The sequence below is a fragment of the Lepisosteus platostomus genome, chromosome 3, assembly GCF_059453375.1.
Source record: "Lepisosteus platostomus isolate fLepPlt1 chromosome 3, fLepPlt1.hap1, whole genome shotgun sequence".
Classification (NCBI taxonomy): Eukaryota; Metazoa; Chordata; class Actinopteri; order Semionotiformes; family Lepisosteidae; genus Lepisosteus; species Lepisosteus platostomus.
Genome location: NC_142613.1, coordinates 22,312,752 through 22,336,110, shown reverse-complemented (window position 1 = coordinate 22,336,110; position 23,359 = coordinate 22,312,752). Strand labels below are relative to the sequence as shown.

The 23,359-nt window shown below is 37.1% G+C and overlaps 2 protein-coding genes across 4 annotated transcripts; one reads left to right on the top strand and one right to left on the bottom strand.

Annotated features, from left to right (window-relative positions):
* Positions 1-3,011: 3,011 nt before the first annotated feature.
* On the top strand, positions 3,012-13,032 carry esco2 (establishment of sister chromatid cohesion N-acetyltransferase 2). Of its 2 annotated transcripts, none has more exons than XM_088624955.1 (11): positions 3,012-3,087; positions 4,562-4,630; positions 4,737-5,745; positions 6,059-6,146; positions 7,230-7,281; positions 7,708-7,846; positions 9,297-9,428; positions 10,377-10,466; positions 10,745-10,888; positions 11,971-12,155; positions 12,501-13,032. In XM_088624955.1, the coding sequence occupies exons 2-11, from the start codon at positions 4,575-4,577 to the stop codon at positions 12,628-12,630; spliced, it is 2,025 nt and encodes a 674-aa protein (XP_088481081.1). In that variant the 5' UTR covers positions 3,012-3,087; positions 4,562-4,574; the 3' UTR covers positions 12,631-13,032. The 2 variants fall into 2 exon arrangements, with proteins under 2 accessions (XP_088481081.1, XP_088481080.1); XM_088624954.1 differs by lacking the exon at positions 3,012-3,087 and adding an exon at positions 3,625-3,812.
* Positions 13,033-14,005: 973 nt separating this feature from the next.
* Positions 14,006-22,861, bottom strand: pbk (PDZ binding kinase). 2 transcript variants are annotated; one of them, XM_088624952.1, is made up of 8 exons: positions 22,108-22,861; positions 21,427-21,500; positions 20,300-20,396; positions 19,441-19,580; positions 18,533-18,702; positions 17,887-18,016; positions 15,087-15,257; positions 14,006-14,588 (listed from the first exon to the last, which is right to left on the bottom strand). In XM_088624952.1, exons 2-8 carry the CDS (start codon positions 21,476-21,478, stop codon positions 14,368-14,370), a joined length of 981 nt encoding a protein of 326 aa, XP_088481078.1. In that variant the 5' UTR covers positions 21,479-21,500; positions 22,108-22,861; the 3' UTR covers positions 14,006-14,367. The 2 variants fall into 2 exon arrangements, with proteins under 2 accessions (XP_088481078.1, XP_088481079.1); XM_088624953.1 differs by lacking the exon at positions 22,108-22,861 and adding an exon at positions 21,611-21,633.
* Positions 22,862-23,359: the final 498 nt, after the last annotated feature.

The following is a 23,359-nucleotide window of genomic DNA, read 5'->3' as shown; positions in this document are numbered from 1 at the left end:
GTTAATTGGCTTCTGGGAAAATTGGCCATGGTGTGAGTGTGTGTGTCTGTGTGTGCCCTGCAATAGACTAGTGTCCCATCCAGGGTGTACCTTGCCTTTTGCCCGTTGCTTATAGCAATAGGCTCTGGCTCCCCCCACAATCCTGAATTGGATGAATCCGTTAGAAAATGGATGGGTGGATCTGTGTTACATTAAGTTGAATATAAATGCTTATACTGATCAATATTTAATGAAGGCAAACATTTTTTCATAGTGCACTCCAGGTTCATCAGCACTTAAAATTATACATGAAATAATTGTAAGGACAGCATTTATCAATATTTGAGACAACTAATTTTATAGAAGCAGACACATTTCTGAGCAGAGTTCGTTTTTGATTATTCCATAGAGGAGTGCAATATTCACCAGAATAACACACACATTCCGGTCAAAAACCAATTGCCTTGTTGCTTGCTGTTGAACTGGTGGATGGGTGGTGGGTATAGGTTAGGGCAAGAGTGCTCTATTCCAGTCCTGGAGGGCCAAAAGGATTTAGTGTTTTTCTTTAAACCTGACTCAATTACTTAGTTGAACTTCGTATTTTTTTAATTAGATAGGGCAAAGATTTGTTCTTACAACTCTGGAGACTTAAAAAGACCTATAAAACCTGTAATAGGTTTACAAGAGAGAATTATTAGAAGTGTAAGAACATCAGTAATATCTATAGCCATTTTGCTATGAATTTGAGAAAAGAAAACATTACATGACTAAAAAGCAAACATTTCCATCTACCATGCATTCAGATACATTAACCATACTATCTTTTCATTCATTATTTTTGTCACTGACTTTAAAAATCAAATTTATGACAAGTGACTACATAATGTGAAATTCTGAACAGTGTTATACCCATTTTCATGTCTATATCCCAAAATAAGTTGTTCTTCTAATTTGTAATTCTGAAGAATTTATAAATACACAAACACAGTACAGTATGTCTTAAAACCACCAATCAAAAGCTAGTGGCAACTCATGTATGTCATAAATTAATAATAATGTTACCACCTGGCTACATGATCCCTGAACGCTTTGAAGCAAAAGCTTGCACTGAAATTAAACTAAAGAATGTCTAAATTGAGATCTGAATTGGCATTACTGCTTTATTACTGCATGTGGGATGACAATAAAATTAGTATTCTATTAATATGAAAGAATCTAAAAGTATCTGGACCACCTTTTATTTTCCATTGCATTTATATTTTTTTTATCATTTGCATTAATCTATTGTTTTAAATGTAATTTGTCTTGATTAAACAGATTACTCATTAGATTGTGCAAAAAAGGACAATATACAATGCAAATTGAATACTTAAAATATGGACATGACGGGATAATTCAAATGAAATTGAAAATAAATATTCAGCATGCTTTTTGTTTTAAAAGATTCATGTTTATCATGTGCTTCACATTAATAATAACATGAGTGGTTTCAAACGAAAGGACACTTTTTGACCCTTTGAGCTCAGTTGGTTGCAGCAATATTTTGTAATATTCAGGACATTTTGTAATTACAACATTTTTTATTTTATTTAAATAAATTTTAAAATCATTGTTAATTTCACAAAAAGGATTCTGTAAGGAGTACCCTTTATTTTAAATACAGGCGTCGAACAGTAGTATAGTGACCACCATTTACAGGAACAATAGCGATTACACCACCTATAAATACAGGGGCGCTGTACCCCTTCTCCCGCAACAGGTGTGTTGTATCTCCCAGAAATACAAGTGTACCCACAGAACAGCACAAGACCATTAGACTTTAATTTAATTGCAGTCAGTATTTGTCTACACCATGAAAAAACACAAAAAGGTATCCACTGTGTGCACACTCAACAACAACTAAAGTTCATACGTGCTGGCAATCTGAAACAAATGCCTCAAAGAAATCCAGCAGCGGTCCTTTGAACAGCAGCTCCATCTGGAGCATGTCTCGCTTGGTCAAGGCAAAGAAAGAGATGAAACTCCCCCTGGTCCTTCAATTGCCTGTAGCCTACTCATCAGCCCCAAATGTTCCAACAGTATGTTCCATTACATTCCCTGCCTAACCTCTCTAACCAGACGTTGATGGGCCTTTCTGTGCTATTTGTTGGGTCCCGCCCGACTCAGCTCTTCCAGACTCTAACCAGACACACTGGTCAGGATTTATATACCCCCCCTCTCCACAGAGCTGCAGGACATGAATGAGGAGAGGTAATGCCCAGGCAATCAGTGGAGGTTCATTAAAAAAACTAGCTCTGTGCAGTTGACCAGGTGTAATGATGGACAGTCTGTCTCTTCTTCCTCATTTCCTCTGTGGCCCCCCTGTCCAAAGGCAGGCTCAGCCTGTTCAGCACCCCCACACAATCTACTGCATAAGGAGTGTTTAGGCAAACAGCGTATTGTTCAATCTTTGTTGCTTGTCAACGCCCCTTTTCTTTTTCAAAATGAAGGTTTGGAGAGCTGTATTAAAATATTGAAAAAAAACACAAAAAGAAAAAAAAACACCAACCCCTGATGGAAACACTGTCCATTAGATGCATACTTAAACTAAACATAGTCCTCCAGGCAGACCTACAGTACATCTACTTTTGTCACTCTGTGACGCATGTTTTACATGAACTTCTTAAGAAAACTATAATACATAACCTACACTTTTGTTCTATAGATGTGGAAAAACAATCAGTACCTTAGTCAAGTACATGTATGGGGACCTATTAATTACCACAAAGTGGCACAAATTAACTAATTAGAATGAAGTGCCACAGTAAGTCACCAGAAGTGTCATAAATTACAGCAAATTGCTTGGAAAATAACATTAAGCTGTGATTAAACAATTTTGGTTATCTGTGCTGCATTATTCAGTAAATCCCTAACCAGCTGCAGTTTAGTGCTGGCAAATATCATTTGAATCAGAGACCTGTCTGGTGATTATATCTTACTATAAGCCTTAACATGAGTAAACTGGATAATGACGTGTGTCTAGGGGGATGACAGAAACCCGGAACTCGGAGGTTCATTCCAGCACTGGATCATCTTAATTACACACAAATGTAGTCATGTGCATATACTGTAAGTAAAACAGGTCCCTTTAATATAAAACGTTGTTTGGGTCATACAGTAAATATTTCTGGACATAACAGTTAACATTTGACACTTTTACAGGTCAGGAAATAAAGATCACAATCTGGAAAAAGCATACCATGTCAGCATAAGAAGCCGCCATGTACTACCAGATATAAACATTTATACATCAAGAATATTAATACATCGTATTATTACCAACATAACACCTGCCACTACTGTAACTGCTGTATCACTGCTTTCGAGCTGCCCACCGAGTGCATACAATTCACATATACACGAATACAGTACTTTTGAAACAGCAAAAAAAAAGACCCGAGTGTTTTAGAAAAGGAAACATGTTTCTCGAAAAAATACCTTGCATTGGAAACACTCGCGTCCACGGATCTCACGTCAACACTGTCAATACGTGCTCATGTGTACCTTACATGCAACTTACTGCGCAAGTCTATCAGCGAGTAGACAGTGCTGCTCAACCTACCCTACGGGCGGGTCTCAACAGTTTATTCGCTGTTGCGCCGCTCAGGCACAGGCAGGAGAAGCAAAGCGAGCCCTCCTCCTTCCCTGTAGTTTGGTTGCGGAGTGCTGGCGCGCTGTTTAAACAGAGGCTGCTAAAAAGCCGGGAACTGTGAGAGCTACATCTGCTTTAGAAGAGCTGTTTTGGGGGTATTTTTCTTCAGAGTAGAGAGAGAAAGCCAAGCTGCTTTGAGAGCGTAAGTCCGTTTTTTGTTCACGATTTTTTTCAGATTGTTAGTTTTTATCACAAACGGGTTGTTTATAGTAGTAAAACCTTTGGCGGAAATTGAAAAGAGATGGTCAATAAGATAAACGCAATTTATTTTCACGTTCATAGAACGCGATTGGTGTCAGGTATGTTGTGTTCCTGATAATATGATTTAGCATCATCTTATCGATTCATTCAGTTTTAATTACCTGAGGTAATAGTGGCCGAAGGTATTGCGTAACTGCAGATTTTAAGCGTGTACGTAGTTTGGAGGTGTAAAGACGCAGACCATTTTATAAATATCCTGTTCAATTAAATAATCGCGCCAAACTAGCGCTAGGTACATCACACACACAACACTGGCTCGTAAGTCAGGGCTTCTCTGATACGGATCTGACAGACTAGCGTTTCAATTTTTATCTTCTGTAAACCCTTCAGATTAGGTTCATCTGACACATTTTAACATAAAAGGTTTAAATTTCCAAGTTTATTCAATTAGGATAAAATCAGCTCAAAGGATACCTTTGACGTAAGTGAATGATTAGCACAATAAAATTTTGCCAATATTTGTTTGGTCTTTTTCAAAGGCTATATCACGTCAGTAAAGTCTCGTCTATAACTTTCAAGCAAAATATAGGCTGCAAGAAAAAAAAAGGTTCGTATTCACAAATGTGGTAGTTTTCCATGTCAGCTGATGTAAACAGTACCTGTATTTGCTGTTTTTCTTTTCCAATTTAGACAAGAAGAAAAAATGCTACCTTATGGTACCTGTGGTAAGAGAAAACTTAACTCAGTTGGATCTGAGAGGTGAGTTTCAGTGTTAAATCTTCTGGTTGCCCTTTGGCAGTTCATATTTTAGGGTTTTGGCATCCATCCTTATTTTGTTGACATGTGATTTCATGTCTTTTTCTAGTAATCCAGCAAAGAAGAAGATGTCAGAGTTTGGCTCTCCTATCAGAAGGAAGTCTCCTCGGCTTCTCTTGTCTCCCCTGGCACAGAAAGTTCAGGATTCAGATGATGGTGAGAAAGAAAATTACCCATCACCTCAAAAATCAGCTGCTCCCAGAGAAGGAGACTCTCCATTCAATTCTGCCCTAACGTCCAAAGGGTTTAATAGGCATTCACCCCTCAAGGGTTCTCCGAAGAAGGCTTCCCATTTTAAACCCTATTTAGGATCGGACTCTTTTTATGGCCAGAAAAAAGTGCTCTATCTTACGCCCCTGGAGAGGAAGCTGGTTAATGAAAGCAAACCCCCCAAAAATGAAAGCTGCAACCCCAAGACCAGCCCTCCTAAATCTGCAAGGGTGCCAAAACCAAAGAAACCTCCATTGATGAAAACTAAGGGTTCTGCTCCTGTTTCCAAAATGAGCATTAAGGATTACATTGGACCTAAAGAGGTCGGCTGCGATCTGAAAAAGAGTACTGTCAAGGAAGCCGAGCCGAAGACATTTTCATCCCTAGGTTTAAGTGCTGTGAAAATGAAACCCAAGCTCTTTGTTGGGGCTGTATTTTTTGCGACTGGAAGAAAAGCGAATGCAATGTACAAAAAGGCCATAGTTAAGTCCTCCAAGCCAGCACAGTCCAAACCTAAACCGGCGAAAGGACATGCTGAACCACAAAAACAGGCCCAGGCTATTGTTAAGCAGAAAGCAGTGGAGCAGCCAGAGAAGGTGGCCTCTTCTGTGCCGAAAGCCGTTTTTCTGAATAACTACAAGGAAGACGCCAAGGGAAGTGAGGAGCTGAGGCTTGAAACCAAAGCTCCTGCAAAGCCGGCACAGCTGAAGGAGTACACGACTGGAGTGAAAGCATCCCAGACTGAGGCCGAGAAATATGGTCTGCATAAGGATTTGAAGGTCGTGCTCAGGAGAATGAATGATAGCCAGTCCAATCTAGAAGCCTTGTCAGATGCCCCGAGCGCTGAGGTGAGGATTATGTTTAAGACGCAATCATCTTTAACAGACACGTCTTCCCCACCCCCACCCCCCTTTTTTTTGTAAGTTCATTTGTTCAATTAAAAGTGGTGTAAAATCACGATTTATCCGTACAAGATAAGCAAGGCTTTAGGTTGCCTTACTAATTATGAAACAATTCAGAAATGTTTTGATGTATTTGAATGCGATCTGAAATGTATGTATTTACATACAATCTGATGTATGGATCATCTCATTAGAGTCAACAGTTTGCAAACCAAATTAGAGCACATGTTTTGAATCATGTTGTTCCCTCTCATTTCAGGGCTGCAGTGCTACAGATCTTGGATCTCTGACTGTCTTTGATTTGAGTGACATCAGCTCTCTAGGTTCAGAAAATAGTGCAGAAAAAGGTAAATGCTCTGTAAAAGGGGCATTTAAGATAAAATCAGTCACAAGTAGGAATAGATTGCAGTCAGTGGTGCTTGTTATTTGATATATTTTGTTAGGCACACACCTTGTTGCTGCAGAATACCATCGGAAAATCTTTTGTATGTTTATATGCAAAATTTAGATTATTTTTTTTTACTGCATTTTACTGTGAATTTTCATTTAGTGATCTCTGCCTATACTAATGAATGTGCTGGTTTTGTGGCCTTTTTATATATGTTATTTTTCTCTGTGTACACCACCAGAATGTACATCAGAAAACTTAATATTTGAAAAGCCTTTGTGTACTTTTCACTTCAAACCTTCCATTAATGTTAAAAACTTCTAAGGATAATTTCTGAGAACTCTTTTTTACTTGAATACTTAACACAACAACTATTCTGTTGAGAAATATCAACTGCAAATTGTCTTCTCAAGGGTGCTTTTTTGAGTGCCATTTACAATTGTTTACGAACATGTTAATCCACAGGTCTAGAGCAGGGGTCTCCAGCACTGGTCCTGGAGAGACCCAGTAAGATAATAGACTGTTAGAGTTAACTTTTAAAACAATTAAGCTGTGATCAATTTTACAGTTGGAGTGTTTCAAAAAAATAATTTAGGGATCAACTGGAACAAAAATTAGAAAATCCTTCACCCTTCAAGGACCAGAGTTCCTGTCATTGAAACATTGCTTGCTTGATCAATTGCTTAAACATGTGTTCTTAACCTTTATATTATAGATTATTTATGACCTCTTAGATTAATTGGATTGGGTCCATAGTTGGAGAGTCCTGACCTAGAGTATGATGCGGAGTCTGAAGCAGATGGTCATGCGGGATATTTATACCATGGGCGTAAAAGTACAATGGAGAACTTTAAAATGTCTCTGTGAAGGAGTGTTTATTTTATTATGGGAGCTCTGTACTTGAAAAACATAAGTAAAAATCCATAATGCTGCTTCATTGCTTACAGGATATTCTTTCATTGAACTTATGTGGACAATTTGCCTCAATATTACTGACGTTCAAGCAGCACTTACTGTTACTCGGCTTTCTCTGTTCTTCCAGTGTCTCCGTCGGTGTATCCCATCTTCACCTCTCCCAGCTCTGCTACCAGGAGGTAAATAGCTAAGATTTGTAATATAATTACTACAATGGTACAGAAAGGTTGTTTGAACAGATGAGAGTGTAGTTGTTGCTCAATGGCTATTCAGGTTGCTGTAGAACACCCCCAAGAAGGGAATTAATAAGTAATTGCCTAAACCACAAACTGTAAATATTCAAGTATTTCTTCTGAATCCTCCCCCTTTATGTAAAGATCTCTAAGGCAATGTGATAGTTTCTTAAAGGTTAGTAATTCCTTGTTGGTCACTGACGGTGTTTGACCTACAGCCACTGGTTATCCATCACTGTGTTACTTAGTACTTGTACACATGCATAAGGCCTCCAGCTCTGTGGCTGATCAGTTCTTAGCTCTACACATCGGTTGACCTCTTCTGGTTACAGACAAAGCACAGTCTCTAACCACCCTTTTCCTGTTCCTTAGAAAAGGAGCCCGGGCTTTGCCTTTGAACTGCAGCACCCCTACTGCTGCCACACCTGCTCTGCCCACGTCGGCGAAGCTTCAGAGGAACACGAAGAGGAAGAAGGAGCTGGAGAAATCGTCCACGGACCAGCTCATCATTGTACGTAAATGGTCCAATCCATTCATATCATGTCTCCTGCACTCTAGACCCCTACTACTCAAATATGGTACATTGCAGTGGATTGAAACTGAAGGTTCTGGGCACAACCAGCTCTTAAATGAGGTGATTAATTGGAAATTACTTTGATTCTGTTATTAAAGAGCTAGGTTTTAGATTTTTCAGTACCCTTGATTTCTCCTCCCATGATTTCTCCTCTGTGAGCAGGGGGCAGTGTTTGTGTTGAGAAGTACTTAAGATTCAAAATATCTTTCTGCCGTGACACACTAACTAATCTGTGGTTTAATCATCAATCACTCTCCAAAGCTGGAGGCATGGTGGGTGTCCAGGTTAGAGTGCCCTGTCAATGTTTATGGGAGAAATTTAAGTGCAGGTTTAGAGGGGATCGCCAGTGTTGCATGTGAGGTTCATCCACATATAGAGGATTTGCTTCACCATGTCTTCATTATCTCCACATCTGCCAAAACCTCACAGCACACCAGCAGGCAAGTAATTCAGATCAAGCAAAAGAACAGTCATGTGACTTGGGGATTTCAGTGCCTAGCAGGCTCCAGAGGGTTATGTCATCATATGACGTCAGTGTGACAGGCTCACACTGAATGAGCCTTTCAAATAAGGGATCTCGTCTTGCCAAACAACTGTACTTGGATGTTCGCGATGTTCTTCTTCGAGAGACTGGTAGGTATTGAAAAGTTTATCTGTACTGGGACCAAATTAAGCAGTATACAAGCTGTACATGTAAGATGCATGCTTTGCATCAGGTTGTAGAAGCTGTCTTGGGAGATACTGTCCCATGTCTCAGGCATAGATAAACATCTGTTTTTTCACCACTCTTTGAGCCTAAGGTATCACGTATCCTATTTTGCTACTTTAAAGTGTTCTTCAAAAATAAATTGCAATTGTTACTTACTCCAAGTGACCTTTCAAAAATGAAATCATCTGTACTAAAACTAAATTTTAGATTTTTCTTTTTGTAAGTGGAGCGTTGTATAATTGGGAAAACAAATTATGTTACCCTGTTATCATGGCCATGAAATATTACTAAATATTATCTTATATTATTATACTTCATTCTTACTGAGTGCTGGTTGTCAGTTTTTCATGTTTTTAGCTAAGACTTTTTTATTCAAATCCACTATTTTGACACTGTATTAAGTTGGCAAGCTTAAGAGTCGCCACTAGAGGGAATCACAATACAGTGTGAAGCACAGGTGCAGCTGGAATAAAATGTTAAGTACTTAACAAAAGAGCAGAAGAATGCATAAGTTGAAAGAAATGCCCATTCCACCTCCTTTGTGGAAATACTGTAATGTAGAAACTTGATGGGCTTTCTCATTTATTCTGACTACAATAAATTACCCGTGCTGCTCTGCCATCCAAGTCTGATTTGAAGGGATCTTGGTGTTTTTAAAGTCAATTTTTTTTCCTCTAGGACGCTGGCCAGAAGCAGTTTGGTGCCACCACATGCAAATCTTGTGGCATGATATACAGTGCTGACAGTCTTGAGGATGATTTTCAGCACACGCAGTTCCACCAGCGCTTTCTGGACAGCATTAAGTTTGTGGTATAGTTTGAGGGGGGGGGGTTACCTGTTTATTTTCCTTTGTTTTATTTACAAATATATAAATAGTGCTACAGCTGCCTCCTGATCTTTACAACATGTAGAATTGTTGTTGCTCTCGACAATTTCACATAATAGAAGGGTCTTTCACATAATAGAAGGGTCTCACACACAGAAAATCTGTGAACCTCATGAAAAGGAATGAGAAACCTCTGTATGAACTGGAAAAATTATCCCTAATTTCAAAATTCAGATTCTCCCTGTTAGCATAATCACTGGCAGTTTGCATCTGAATTAAATGAAGTATAGTCAAGAACATGTCTCAGTGTGGCAGTGAAGTGATGTTTTTCTTTAAAATAAAATGTTTTTTTGTAGTCAGAGGGGCACTGTGAGTGCTTGATGAGGTTGTTGTGATATCAGTGTGCCAATGTAGACTATGGCTCTCTTAAAACAGTTCTAGAAACAGATGTATAAGATGATCTTTACTATCGTGTAGCATTTACAATATGCTTAGATGCATTAAAAATGCATACAAATGAGAATTTCAAATTGACAGCCTTTGCTATGTTTTAAAGTACTGTATACAGTATATGAGGATACATACTACATATCCTATAATGGTATAGATTGTTTCTGATCAAATCAGTGTTAAGGAATAAAACAGTCATGTGAACTAATTTTTTTGTATACCTCATTGAACTGATGATGCCATTTACTGTAGATTCTACCTACTAATGTGGGCAAAATGCTTAATGAAATATAATTGTTCTTGAATTGGCAGTTATGGGAAAAGAAGCCACAAAGTGTGTTTTAAAACTGCTTTACAAGCACCTGCTGTATTGCATTCTGAACCAGATCCCAGGACAGGACAGGACTGGACCTGGTTCAACTGGTGCATACTCATAAACGACAGCATAGACAAATTGTTGCTTCCTTTTTCTTCCCATTTAGGGTTGGAAGAAGGAGAGGGTGGTTGCTGAATTCTGGGATGGAAAAATTATCCTTGTTCTCCCAGATGATCCTAAGTATGCTGTTAAAAAGGTATACACAAGCGTTTTCATCTTTTTTGTGTCCTCTGTTTTTGATTCTCCAGAGTATTTGCCTCTGGTTTAGTTTCTGCTACCCTTTATTCTTATCTTAAATAAGAAATCCTAGCCTGAGGCCGCTAGCTATTTCTGATGCAAAAACATCTTAACCGCTGAGAGGTCCTGTATTTTATGTATCACGATGTTGATCATCTTATGGTTAAGTTGAAAGGCATTGGAGTTAACATTGCGACCTCGTCGGACTAATAGCTGTGAACATGCTGGTCTCTTCAGGCAGAGGAAGTAAGACAACTTGCTGACAATGAGCTGGGGTTTCAGCAAGTCTCGCTCAGCTGCCCCAGCAAAACCAAAACGTACTTGTTTGTGAACAACAAGAGGATGATTGTTGGATGCCTGGTTGCAGAACATATAAAACAGGTAAGGATGAGTTATATTGGGAAACTGTTTATAGTCAGCCATGCAGAATCTGGTTTTAGGCTTCTTTAGTTTTTCTGTCATTCCCTCCACCCCTGCTTTCCTGTCAAGCGTATATTTGCAGTGTGCACATTACTACTGCAGCGCCTATGTTAAATGAGTTGCTTAGTTTCAATTGCATTGTGATGTCAAATGCTGACTATAATTGATGATGCACAGTACATCTAAAGAAATTTTGCCTTTAATTTCAATTTCAGTTTTATTTGTATAGCGCTTTTTACATTGGACATTGTCACAAAGCAGCTTTACAGATTTCCCAGCCTAAACCCCCCAGTGAGCAAGCCTAAGGCGACAGAGGCAAGGAAAAAGTCCCTAGACTAAAGTGGGAAGAGACCTTGAGAGGAATCAAGGCCCGAAAGGGGGGAGCCTATCCTCCTCTGGCCGGCACCAGGTTAAATTAGAATGAACACATATGAGAGTCGTCTGTATTCTATTACATGGTGGGAAAAGCACAATATTGTATGGTAATGTCCAACAGTGTCCGGAATGTTCAATTGGTTTCCTTCAGTTGAGATTTCTCTGGAAAGGGCTTTGTAGAGGACTTTCAATGCAAGCTGATGTGGCAGTGTCCAGTCAACTTTCAGAATGGTTGTCTGCAAACTGTTTTGGCTAGATTGAACCATAGAAATGGCAGCAGGTTGAGGAAACTTTAAATTCTGAATCTTTAATTATAGACATTGCTTTATTGTATTAGTTCTCTCATCTGCCATCTCTTTCTCTGTATTCAAAGTCCTGGTCCAGAGCAATGCAATGTGCATGAGATGTTCAAGAACTCATATCTTGTGAGTGTGTGTCTTCCCTGGTGTAAAAGAAGTGTCTACACTTCTTTTAACTAAAGAAGGCTTTCTTCTGTATTGTGTCATAGTTTTTTTTTCTATTTAGGAATAGTTCTTAAACTTTTTATTTAGAGACTTTGGGCTTTTAGATAAAGGAATTGATCAAGTGCATTACTTATTGCTTCTGTCTGAGTCCACAAGGCAGGTCAATGAATATTCCTGGTAAAATAACCAGTGGTGGTTTTACAGGCATTCCGAGTGCTGGAGAATTCGGGGAGTACGAACAATGTGACCAAGCATGATTTTATGGAACATCACAGGGCTTGGTGCTGCTCCACACAGGCTGAAAAAGCGATCTGTGGAGTGAGCCGGATCTGGGTGTTCAGCTTGATGCGCAGACAAAAGATTGGCACCCGCTTGGTGGACGTTGTCAGGTAGGAGCCAGTGCTGGCGGTGTCTGTGGCTGGCCGGAGATCACTCAGTTGCAGTGTGTTCTCAGCATTGCCTTGCCAAAAAGCATTAATGCTCTCAGGAGTACATTTGTTTGCTTCTTTCCTGGAGAGAGTTATTGTATGAATAAGATGGTGTGCACGACAAAGTGCATTTCCTTATATTTCTTTTAAAAAAATGTTTCTGAATTTCTATAATATAGCATTTCTTAATATTTTTGGTGGTATAACACCTGTTTCTTCTGAAACCTGATATTTGTTCTAGCTCAAGTGTGTTAGGTGAAATATCTTTTTAAAAGACATGTCCATAATAAGTGTCCTCTGTTTCAGAAACACCTTTATGTATGGAAGCCTCTTGACTAAAGAAGAAATTGCATTCTCTGATCCTACACCAGATGGAAAACTCTTTGCTACAAAATACTGTGAAACACCAGCGTTTTTAGTTTATAATTTTATTTAAATGTATACTTGTTCACAGACTACATGACAAAATGCTGATCAAGAGTCCGTTTTAATTTCTGAATGTCATGTTTAGTTTTTGCTGCAAAACATATTCAACAGAGAAAAGGTAATTTTGAATTTAAAATCAGTTTGTCAATGGTTTAGTGTTTGAATTAGAACAGCTGACAGAATATAGATGTTTTTAGATTGAGAACTACATATTTTCTTGGCTCAGTGTGATCCTTTTGCACAAGTTTTTAAAAGATAGAGGACTAGTTTTTTTTAGCAGTTACCATGTACATAACATGTTAAGAACATTAGAAAAATTGTCATTGTTAAAATACTGAATTGTTTGTAAAATCTTAATTTGTAATTTTTGTTGTAAATACTTTAAATAAAAGCTTTTAAATGTAAAAAGTTATTATGCAGGTGTTATCCAAAATCACTTTTAAAGATGAGTTGATGTATTTGTATAATTGAATAGGTCTGAGAATCTCACCTTAAATCTGGCATCATTTTTGTTAACAAGGCTTGGTAGCTTGCTCCAGATATTTCCAACTCTGTCAGAACATGCCTCCTGTTCTTAATTTTAAATTCAGTTCACTGTAGTGTTCACTTGTCATCTGGTTCATGGTTCACTATTGATTCTAAAAAGTCGAGTTGACTTTTGTCAGGGCCCTGGAGGATATTGTTTAAAACTGATGGTTTAGGCTGGTCAGTGTAGGTTTTTTCTGAGTCAGGGAAGGTATATGCTTGCTCTTGTCTGGATTATAGAGCAGCAATATTTCACCACTAGTTTCACCGACATGATCACTCTTTGTGGGCTATGTAGAAATATATTGATTAGTCTACTCACGTAGTTACAGCTTCCAAATCTGGTGTCACATATTCAGACAGCAGCTGAGGTTGGGTTAGCTGGCCAGAACTCTCTGTCCTTGACACAACATGGCTTCTATTGGACCTCCTATACAGGGTTGTGTGCAGTTTTTTTTTTTTAAATGAACGATGTGTAGGTGTCAAAGGAGTTCGGTTTGTTTGTATTTCCTAATCTACACATGTAGTTACAGGTTTCCTAGATGTTAGTTTGAAAACAAGATTCCAAATTGGATGGGTATATAAAGTTTACAAAAGTGATACAGGCCTTAGTAAATGTTTGGAAACAAGCTTTTAAAACTAAATCTAAAACAAAATTTGACCACAACAGTATTCATGAGCTATTAGTTAAAAATTATTTATTATTATGGTATAACTTAGTAATAATAATGACAGCTGTAAACTGAGCTTTGCTTTACCTTTCCTCCTGCTGCATCCAAAGCATAACCATGTCCCACAGTGCACACCTACTGATGTACTATTCCTCAATGAAAGGCATTTTGCTTTAATTAATGTATGACTTGTATATTTATCAGTTTTTATTTTTTATTGGACAGTTTGTTACATAAATAATAGTAAAGGAAGAAAGAACAAGTATATGACATGAATATTTCTTATTGACAAAAACAACATAAAATGACAAACTACACAAATCATGTTAAAAAGGAATAAGTAGCAACCTGGAGAAGTAATTGCCTGTTCATTGTTTCATGATAATTTAATTATAGTTGCTAATAAAGCAACTAAAGCAAGCATAAAAAAATCTTAGTACAGCAGAAAGAAAAGTAGTGCTTTAAGGCTTAAACATAAAAATGTTGCAGTTCAGCATGTTGTAAACGTCAAATTTGAAATATTAACCATTTGAGATATTATGACACAATAGTTAAGAAATGACAATCACTTCATTCTTGTAATCTTGGTACTCGGCTGACTCAAGCACTTCAATAATCTGTGCTGCAGAGGGGCGCCTTTTGGGGTCTTCCTCAGTGCACATGAGGAAGAGCTCAATCATCTTCTGGTGGGACGCATCCAGATTCTCCATATCAAGAGCCGGCCGGGTTCCCAGAACTGCATAATATGCATCCTCATCAAAAGATTCTTCTTCTGGTTAAAAGAGTAACAAAATAAGACAGGTGAGTGTTTGTGTAAGTACTTTACAGGAAGGGAGTATATTCATAGTCAGAAAAAAATTGATCTCTAGAAGAAATACAGAAGGGGCATTTTTCCTTGGTTTTATACTTCTGTATTAACAACGCGAACCAAAATAAAAAATTATAGTTCAAGGAGGTAGCTGTGTCAGTATGCTTAGGCTGCAAAGGGACAAGTAAAGGTTTATTCCATGCTGAAACAAGAAAGGAACATGTGAAGAAGGCTCCACAGCTGAAATGCTGCATTTCCTTTCTTCTCTTTTCAGCATGGAATAAACCTTTACTTGTTCCATTAAAAATGATATTTCACAAAATTCTTCTAACAGTCTGAAGAGAAGCAAGTTGAAACAGCCCAAACAGAAGTTCAGTTTAGGCTGAATAATATTTTTTAAACGCTCAATGGCAGAGGTGTGTACGATCAGCTGTCTCTTATGTTAAAAAAACTCTCGGTCACCTTCATCGTCATACTCGAGACACTCCAGATGAGGTACAGATAAGGTCATCATTTCCCACAGCGTCAGCCCATAGGCGAAAATGTCTGACTTATCTGTAATGACACCGTCTTCCAAAGCTTCTTTGGGTTTCCAGGGTTCAGTGCCAATGTAAGTTGCTTTGGGATTGCTCACTAGAAAATAAGGAAAGGTGTTTTGTACCAAAACATTAATACATTCTACTCCTGTTGATTATTTTTCCTGTAAAAAAAACAGAAATACAGCCATTGAAAACTATACTGTATATTAAATCCAAGTTGAACTCTTAACAGACTATCATGTAAGAGACTGGACACCTGCTTTAGATCCAAATCCTTGGATGTTCATTACCATCACATTCATGCCTTCAGGCATTAAAGCAAAATATCACTTTCATGCACTGATTAAGGAACATAATCCAGTGCTCAGAATATGCTTGCCAGAATTCTGCATACTTTTTCCCAACCTAGCTTCAAAAAGACAGACTTGATATTTGCTGACATGGTTAATAAAATCATGAGAAAATACTGCTGTTTGCCACATTCTTTAGTTTTTATGTTCCAAGGAATTGACTACTGAGATTGTTTAATATCATACTGACTTTGCTTTTAATCAAGCAGCATCACTTTAATGAAAATTTGTTAAAAGGTCTATCAACTATTTCTTTATTCTGTATAGGTTACTTGGTAACCAGCTTACACCTCATATGAATTGCAGAAATGTTTTTTTTCCCCCAACAAAGACTTTCTTAAATGTATTGGTTGGTTTTGTTACATTTTTATAGTGTTTGCTATGTTGACTGTTGTTAATGTAATTGTGATCAAGATGAAACTTCTCCCCCTGCTCACACTATAGAGGCAGACTGAAAACAATGCACAGAAGGTATTCTAGCAGGTATATCGGCATTAAGAAGATACATGGTTTGCATTTTGAAAGAAACTTACAAACAATAGCTTTCAACTCTACTTGAGGATTATACATCTTATACATATAATATGGCCAGGACTGCAATCTTTTTTAACGATTACCTTCTGAACTATAACATTAGGAAGAAAATCCAATCTTGAATTATAATCACAGGTAAATTAGAACCCTTAAAGTACAGGGATGCTGTTGACACCAAGAGTGAAATTCCAAAGTGGTTTATGGAAAAATAAGGCACAAGTAATTTGGGGTCCCACAAGACTAAGACAGGTTTGGTTAGATCATAGGTTCCCAATCCTGGTCCCATGGACCCAACACTCCTGGTTTTCTGGTCCACCTGACCTCAGATACCTCACCTCAGTTATTTAACTCAGTTAAATAATTGAAACCTCAGTATCCTCATTTTAATTTGAAAACAATTGCTTTCAGTTACTAAACACGTGGGACTGGAAACCTTAGATTAGATGAGTACATTAAGTGTGTATATTAATAGTAAGGACATACAGTATAGGTTGGAATACACTATGGAAAATATCAACATGGGAAACAGTAATTGGAAACATGATAAAATAATTGGACATAATATTAAAAATCTATTCATTATCACACTGCTGCTAATTCTTGGTAAGGGGCATGGCAGTATACCAATCTACTGCAGGATGTCGGGACTTGATTGAGGGCCAGATACAAAATAGTGCCAGTTTTCAGTATAGTCATACTTCATTGTGTTTTTTTTTAGATTTATTACAGTATTTTGTAGGGATTCCTAAGGTGACAAGCTGGAGGGGTTTGTGTAAGGCAATGCCCCTATACAGGTGTTATTTATACTGACATTTTCCAATGCAATGAGAAACAACATAAAAAAAACACTTCAGCCCAAACTACAGTTGGTGAACTATTTGACACATTTTCACCTCTCACTGACTGGAAGTACTAGACTGGATCCAGAATATTGTCATCTATACTGGAGAGAAGATGGACCTCAGCCACCGTAGAAACTGTTTGATCACGTATTGTGAAAGAACCTTTGATATGATGAGAGTTTTTCTGGCACTGCTTTACCTGATTGAAATTAATGTTGACACTTTCTCATAAATCAGTGCATGGATCAAAAACACAAATACATTTGCTGATGTACAAACCAAGTAAATGTACATTCCTGTCTGACAAGGGCATCTGCAGGGTTGTAAAAATAAACAGCCCATTCAGCCAAAACAATAACAGATGTTTGGCAGTTTCCTCTTTCCGTTAACAAAGCCAGGAATGAACTTTGTTAAGGAAAATTGATTTTGTTCTCCAGCATAATTTCCTAAGATCACACTTTCATGCCAAGGAAACAAGACTAGTAAGATGGGTGTGTAAACTTAAAAGTGGTAACAATCAAACATTACTGTAAGTGGACACTTCAAAGCGGTTTAAAAAATACAGAAAAGAAAAGTTTTTGAAGTTCCCATAGAGTACAATTTCACCTTAACTACAAGAAAGTGCTAACATATTAATCTTATTTGTAAATCTATGCCTCAATTCTGTCACCCATCACTGTCAAATTTCTAAGCTAATGCCTACAATACACATTTGTAATTAAAATGCCTGGAATTTCACTAGTATTTGCATGACATTTGGAGAAATCTAGGCTGTTCCTAGTGCTTCAATTCAAATACATAACAGAGAGCTTTATGCAGCAAAACCGCCAATGCACAAAGGTGTTCATCAACACCAAGACAGTGGCATGAAAAATAAGAAAATGGGAGGTTCTATCTGGTTAAACCTAGATAGCAGGCAAGGCCACAGAATGCTTTTGCATAATGTTTAGACCCTAGCCTAAACAAAAATGAAACTCTACATTGAAATATTACATACCTGTCATGTTTTCATCTAGTTCAAGTGAAACTCCAACATCACAGATCTTAATGGTTTCAAAGTCTCCTTTGACTACAATGTTACAGGACTTCATGTCTCCATGCAAAAGCCTCTTCTCGTTATGAAGATACTGTTAGAGAGGAAAAGAAAAAGTTCTCTGAACTGACCTACTACTGCTAAAGTAATGTCTTAAATTAACAAGTGTACACTCTCCCTCAAGTATAGGAACATACATTTCTAAGTGGCACCACACCGTAATTCTCATGTTAGGTGTGAACAAACATAACAGTGTGAACAGCCTCACCAAAATATAAACAAATAATGTTATAATCAAATAGTTTTAGGGGAAGCCGGAAGGACGACATAAATACATCCTCCTAAAAAAGCTTTTCTGACATGCCATTTTTTTCACAACTTTCTAAACATGGCTAATACTATGTAAATAGATGAATAAATAGATACCTACATACAGTAGATCTTGAACTTCAGTAAAGAAAATGTCTAAGAACTGCATAGCTTCCATCATAACAGCAAAGAAAATTAAACGACTTTAATGACATTTTATACAAGTTTTCTCTGCATACACTATAGTTATTTTGGACAAGTGTTCACGAAAAGGTTTTATCAAATAAAAACCAGTCTACACCTTGAGGCCACTAGCCACGTGAAGAGCCACTTTTTCAATTACAGAAGCTGGGAAAGCCCTTTTGCCTTCCTCCCTCCTCTGCTCAATCAGGTCATTCAGAGACTGCTCCCCGCCATACTCCATAGCCAGGCACTTTGAACCATCGGGAGCAATAGTGAAAGCACGGAACCCTTATAACACAAGTCAAACAGGTCTATTAGTTGGCATAAACAATTAATAATTTATTTCCTGTCGTGCGGTGCCATGCTTTACGGAAGCATTTCATTCAATTCACATTTCAGACACTTTATTGCATTTGTTTTACAGACGTGCAAAAGACGTTTACAAGACGAGCTGGTAGACATCTTGGCAGGAGCCGTTTTGGTAAAATGGGTAAAATATGTATGGGGAAAATTTTTTTTTGCAAAATAATGAAAGAAACCCAACAAACAAGGAAACCGATGAAAACCTATGCATTTACATATACAAATGGAGATTGGCAATGGTAAATGTGTAGCACATAATATAAAAATCCATATGCATAGTACTAAGATTTGAAATTATATTAATTAAAACTTTTTTTGCTCTGAACCTTCTTCTTAAATTCTCCAGTGATCTGTGTTTTAAGTGTAAGCATTGCTTTTCATTAATTTAAAAAATATCCATTACAGAATAAAATTCAGAGTTACCAGAACATTTATAAAAAGTAGTCAGTGCAATGTTTATCGTTCAAATAGACAACTGGAATTTTGACTGATTTAACTCGAGAACTACATAGGTAATGAGACTGCTGGCATTTTGAAATAGAAAGGTTTGAAAAATTACACTTGCATTTTAGTATTGAAATACGTAGATTTTAAGCAAAAACGAGGAAAGGCTGAATTGTCAGTTCTGCACTGACATAGTGAGGACATTTCTCGGGTGCTTACCAACTATGTTGGGATGCTGTAATGTTTTTAGAATCTGTGCCTCAGCAGTCAGCCGCTTGCTGTAGACATTCTGCTGGGTTTTTGCACAGTGGCTATTGATCTTCTTGACTGCCCAAGGAGACTGAGTCTGGCTACCTGTTCTGAAATAAGAACAATGCAAAAACAAGTATCCCTATTACTTCTGCTTGAGATGTTCATTTTTTGATCAAGGCACCATTTTTAACTTTATTTCTTAATGAAAACTACAACATTGATTAATTACAAAACAAGGTAAGTTGCTCTTTACCTTGTCTTGAATGAACAACTGATAGTTTAAACTTGTCATTGGAAGGAGATGACACATTTTAACACCTTGTTTACAAACATGTTTAAATTGTATTTCTTCCTTTAGTTAACATCCAGTTCATTTGTATCTGTGTGCTTTTGTTTAGCCAGTAATTAAACAAGATCTGCAGATAAATGTTAAACAGTATGCAACATATACATGGCTTAAAAAACACAACTGCAGTGTTCAGGGTCTTAATGTTTTGTAATCATGTGGAGATCACTCAAAAAAGTATCAAATTCAGTTGAAATGGACATTTTACTTATAGACTAATAACAGAAAACCCTAATAATAATAAACTAACAACAGTTCTCTTGTTGTTTAGCACTAAAATAAACATCTGCTATACCTGTTGATACCTAAATAAAATCTTATTTCTAACAAGGTCCCTCTGACCTAGTCCCTCTGCAAGGGGAACATAATCTGAAATCCTATCTAGCACAGCTTCACATTAATAAATTGAAGTTTCAACACCATCTGTAAATGGGAGCTACAGTACATATTCATTTCACCTTATTGCACACATCTACAAACCTTTTCATAAGATATACATTCACCCCAGTTCCACATCCAAGTTTTTTCATGAAAGGAGATGCAGGGATTGTTATATTTCTAGCCCTAGGGGATCCATCTGTTCCAAAAAGAAAACCAAACAACAACAACAACAACAACAACAAAAAAGTCATTCTGCCTTTCTTCCTCCTGTACTTTATGTAACAAATATCTACCTTACAGCATTATTTTCTTTTTGAAGTAATAAGGGCAATTAATTCTTCCACACCATATGAGATGTGTTCTACATTTAAAGCAGAAGGATGAAATTCACTAGAGAGGTAAGTCTCAGGTCACAGAACCTAAGTTCTTCACATCTGGGTAATAGTTACATATCCTGAGAAGAAACAAAGCACAGAGAACAGTGATTAAGTAATGCCAAAATGTCTGCATTTAAAAGATACCTAAAATATCCCCTTTTTAGTCTTAATGATTTAATGATTACACTGTTTGGGTCAATTCCAGCTTGTCAATTACATTTCCTTTATTTTTTAAATTATAGAATGAAATAGATGCACTGAAATGTATCACAACTCTACTAAACTGAACTTTTTTTTCTGTTGTTCCTGTTTGCCATCAGCTAATCCAAAGACCTTTTGTATACAAATAAATATATTTACCAGTTGTTACAATTTCCATTAGCAGTGTTGGGTCTTTGTTATATATGTGATTGGAGGGACTAATTTACTTTTGTGCATGCTTATCACTTCATTGCTCTTTTGTGTGTTTGTGTATTGATCTAGGTTACAGATGAGTCAGGTCTAGTCTTGTAAAAGAACTAATGGCAGCCCTGTCTCTAATTGTTTTTTATATGTACTGTAAGCAAATAAACATAACAAGCAGCATAATGCATGGGGATGGCATTTTTACTAGTATATTCTTTCCAGTAGCTCGGTAGGCACCTAGTATGCTGCCAGTAAAGACATTTGATCAAAAAAAACTAAACAAAACAAGGTCGTGCTGTTGATGTAAACCCCTAAACGTCTTAAAGGATTCAGAAAAACAATAGCATCTGTTGGACGTCTTTTCATTAGGTAAAATGTAATACACATTTAAAACCACTGATGCAGTTGCTCCTGGAATTTGTCAAAATATTGAATCATACCTACCAGGCATAAACTTTTTTTTGCCAGGGGTCACAAATGTGTTTGCCGCCTCCATGCCGTTTGGAATTACAGTGTCGCTGGGGATAAAACAAGAAAATATTTGTACTTTTTGGAAAAATTCTCAAGGATATTAACTGTCACAATCTAACCGCCAAATAGAAAGTTTCGATTTCGGGGCTGGCCTAACTTGTATTTAACAGGAGGGTAATCGTTGTACTGAATTTTGATTCAGTCAAAAAAAAAAACTTGTTGTTCACAATAACATTCTCCAATGGACTGGAAAACAGAAAGATCTACGGAAATTCATTATACACATTCAGTTTCGTCACATTCGCAGAAAACACAGTGAAAGATCAATTCAGTTACTGCACAGAGCCGATTTTATAGCCGAGTCTTACATCGTTCGGACTTGTTATTGTTAAAATTGTAATTGAAAACTGTTGAAAGTAAGTTTATTTTTTGTCTCGATTCAGAAAAGTACAAGTGAATAAAGTGATCCATACAGTTTCGTTTATAAAAACGCAAGCTAATAAAGAACTTCAATCACATTGGATACGATAGCAAAAATAACTGTTTTCTTCACAACAGAAATATTAGTCATTACTTTATATTATTACAGGTTTGAATGCTATTATGTTGCTCCTTTCACGTATTTATATAAAAATACAAATCAATCCCACTTACCAAGATCTTCCTTTGTCTACAAAATATTCTGGCGCGCCTACTTTCAAATCTTAAATTTGTATCACATGGGCACCAAACGGCGGCTGAACAAGGACAAACACAGCGTGGCTTGATGTGAAAATGAAATTCTTTCACTTTTCACTCGACGGTTTGCTTTTTTCAATTTCGGTTTGTTGTGTGTCTTCTTCCTGCAGTCTATTCCAAAAATAAGAGAATGATTCTCTGGCAGTTGGAGTGGTGCGAAGGAAGTCATTACAGGTTTCCAGTCCTATAACAGTGTGAGGTACGAACTGCTAATGACACTCCTGCAATCCACTAATGTGCTAATAAACATGAAAAATCTGAGTCAAAAAGAATGACATCTATAAAGTAAGACATGCAAAAGACAAACTAAGGATGATACTGCAGCAGTACGTAAGAAACTTCAGATTTGACCCCGGAGAGTTCATTGTATGATAAAAATGCCAAGATAGACAATTATTGATTTTTCAAACAGAAAAATATATATTTCCCTTGGAAAAAATAAAAAGGTTGCTTTTAAACGTTTCAAAGTCTGCTAAATCCAAACTTTCAGCGGAATTTAGTGTAAAAGTCCAAGTTTAGAGGGGAATTAACGTGAGAGGCGCAGGTTAGCAAAATAAGTTCCATGCTAGAAAAATAAAAACATATTTTTCCGCTTTTGAGGCTTATCCAGATGCTCAATGCTGTTTTACGACTTTTGATAATGTACCTAAATCAAATTTCCTCAAAATATCTTTTGTCCAAAACTTCTTTACGTAATATTTATCTTGCGTAACCATTGCGAAGCAATAACAAATTGCAAGATGTTCACAGGCAGTGTACAACGAGAAAAAAAGAAGTGTTTTTATTGTGCAAAGAAGTTTATAGTGATTAAAAAATAGCAACAAATTTAGACCGGATTTTCCAAAAGTAGACGGTGCAGGAAACACTCAACACTAAAAAACAAGTCAGGTTCAGGGCGCTTTTTACAGGAGTTAAAAGAGGTCTTTTGTCTAAAATGTCTATATAGATTTATAAAAGCTTGTTCTTCCTCAAATCTAAGTAATAATAGTCATTTTCACCAAAAGAGGGCAGCACTCGTCTAGGTATCAAAATATTTTAACAGGATTTTTTCTACCATTTCTGAACACTTGCGCAGTAATTCTTAACTGGTGGGCAAAAGTAGTTACTGTTTTATGAGTACAACAGTAATTGTCATTGCATGTAACTGCCTTCAACTCGACTACAAGAA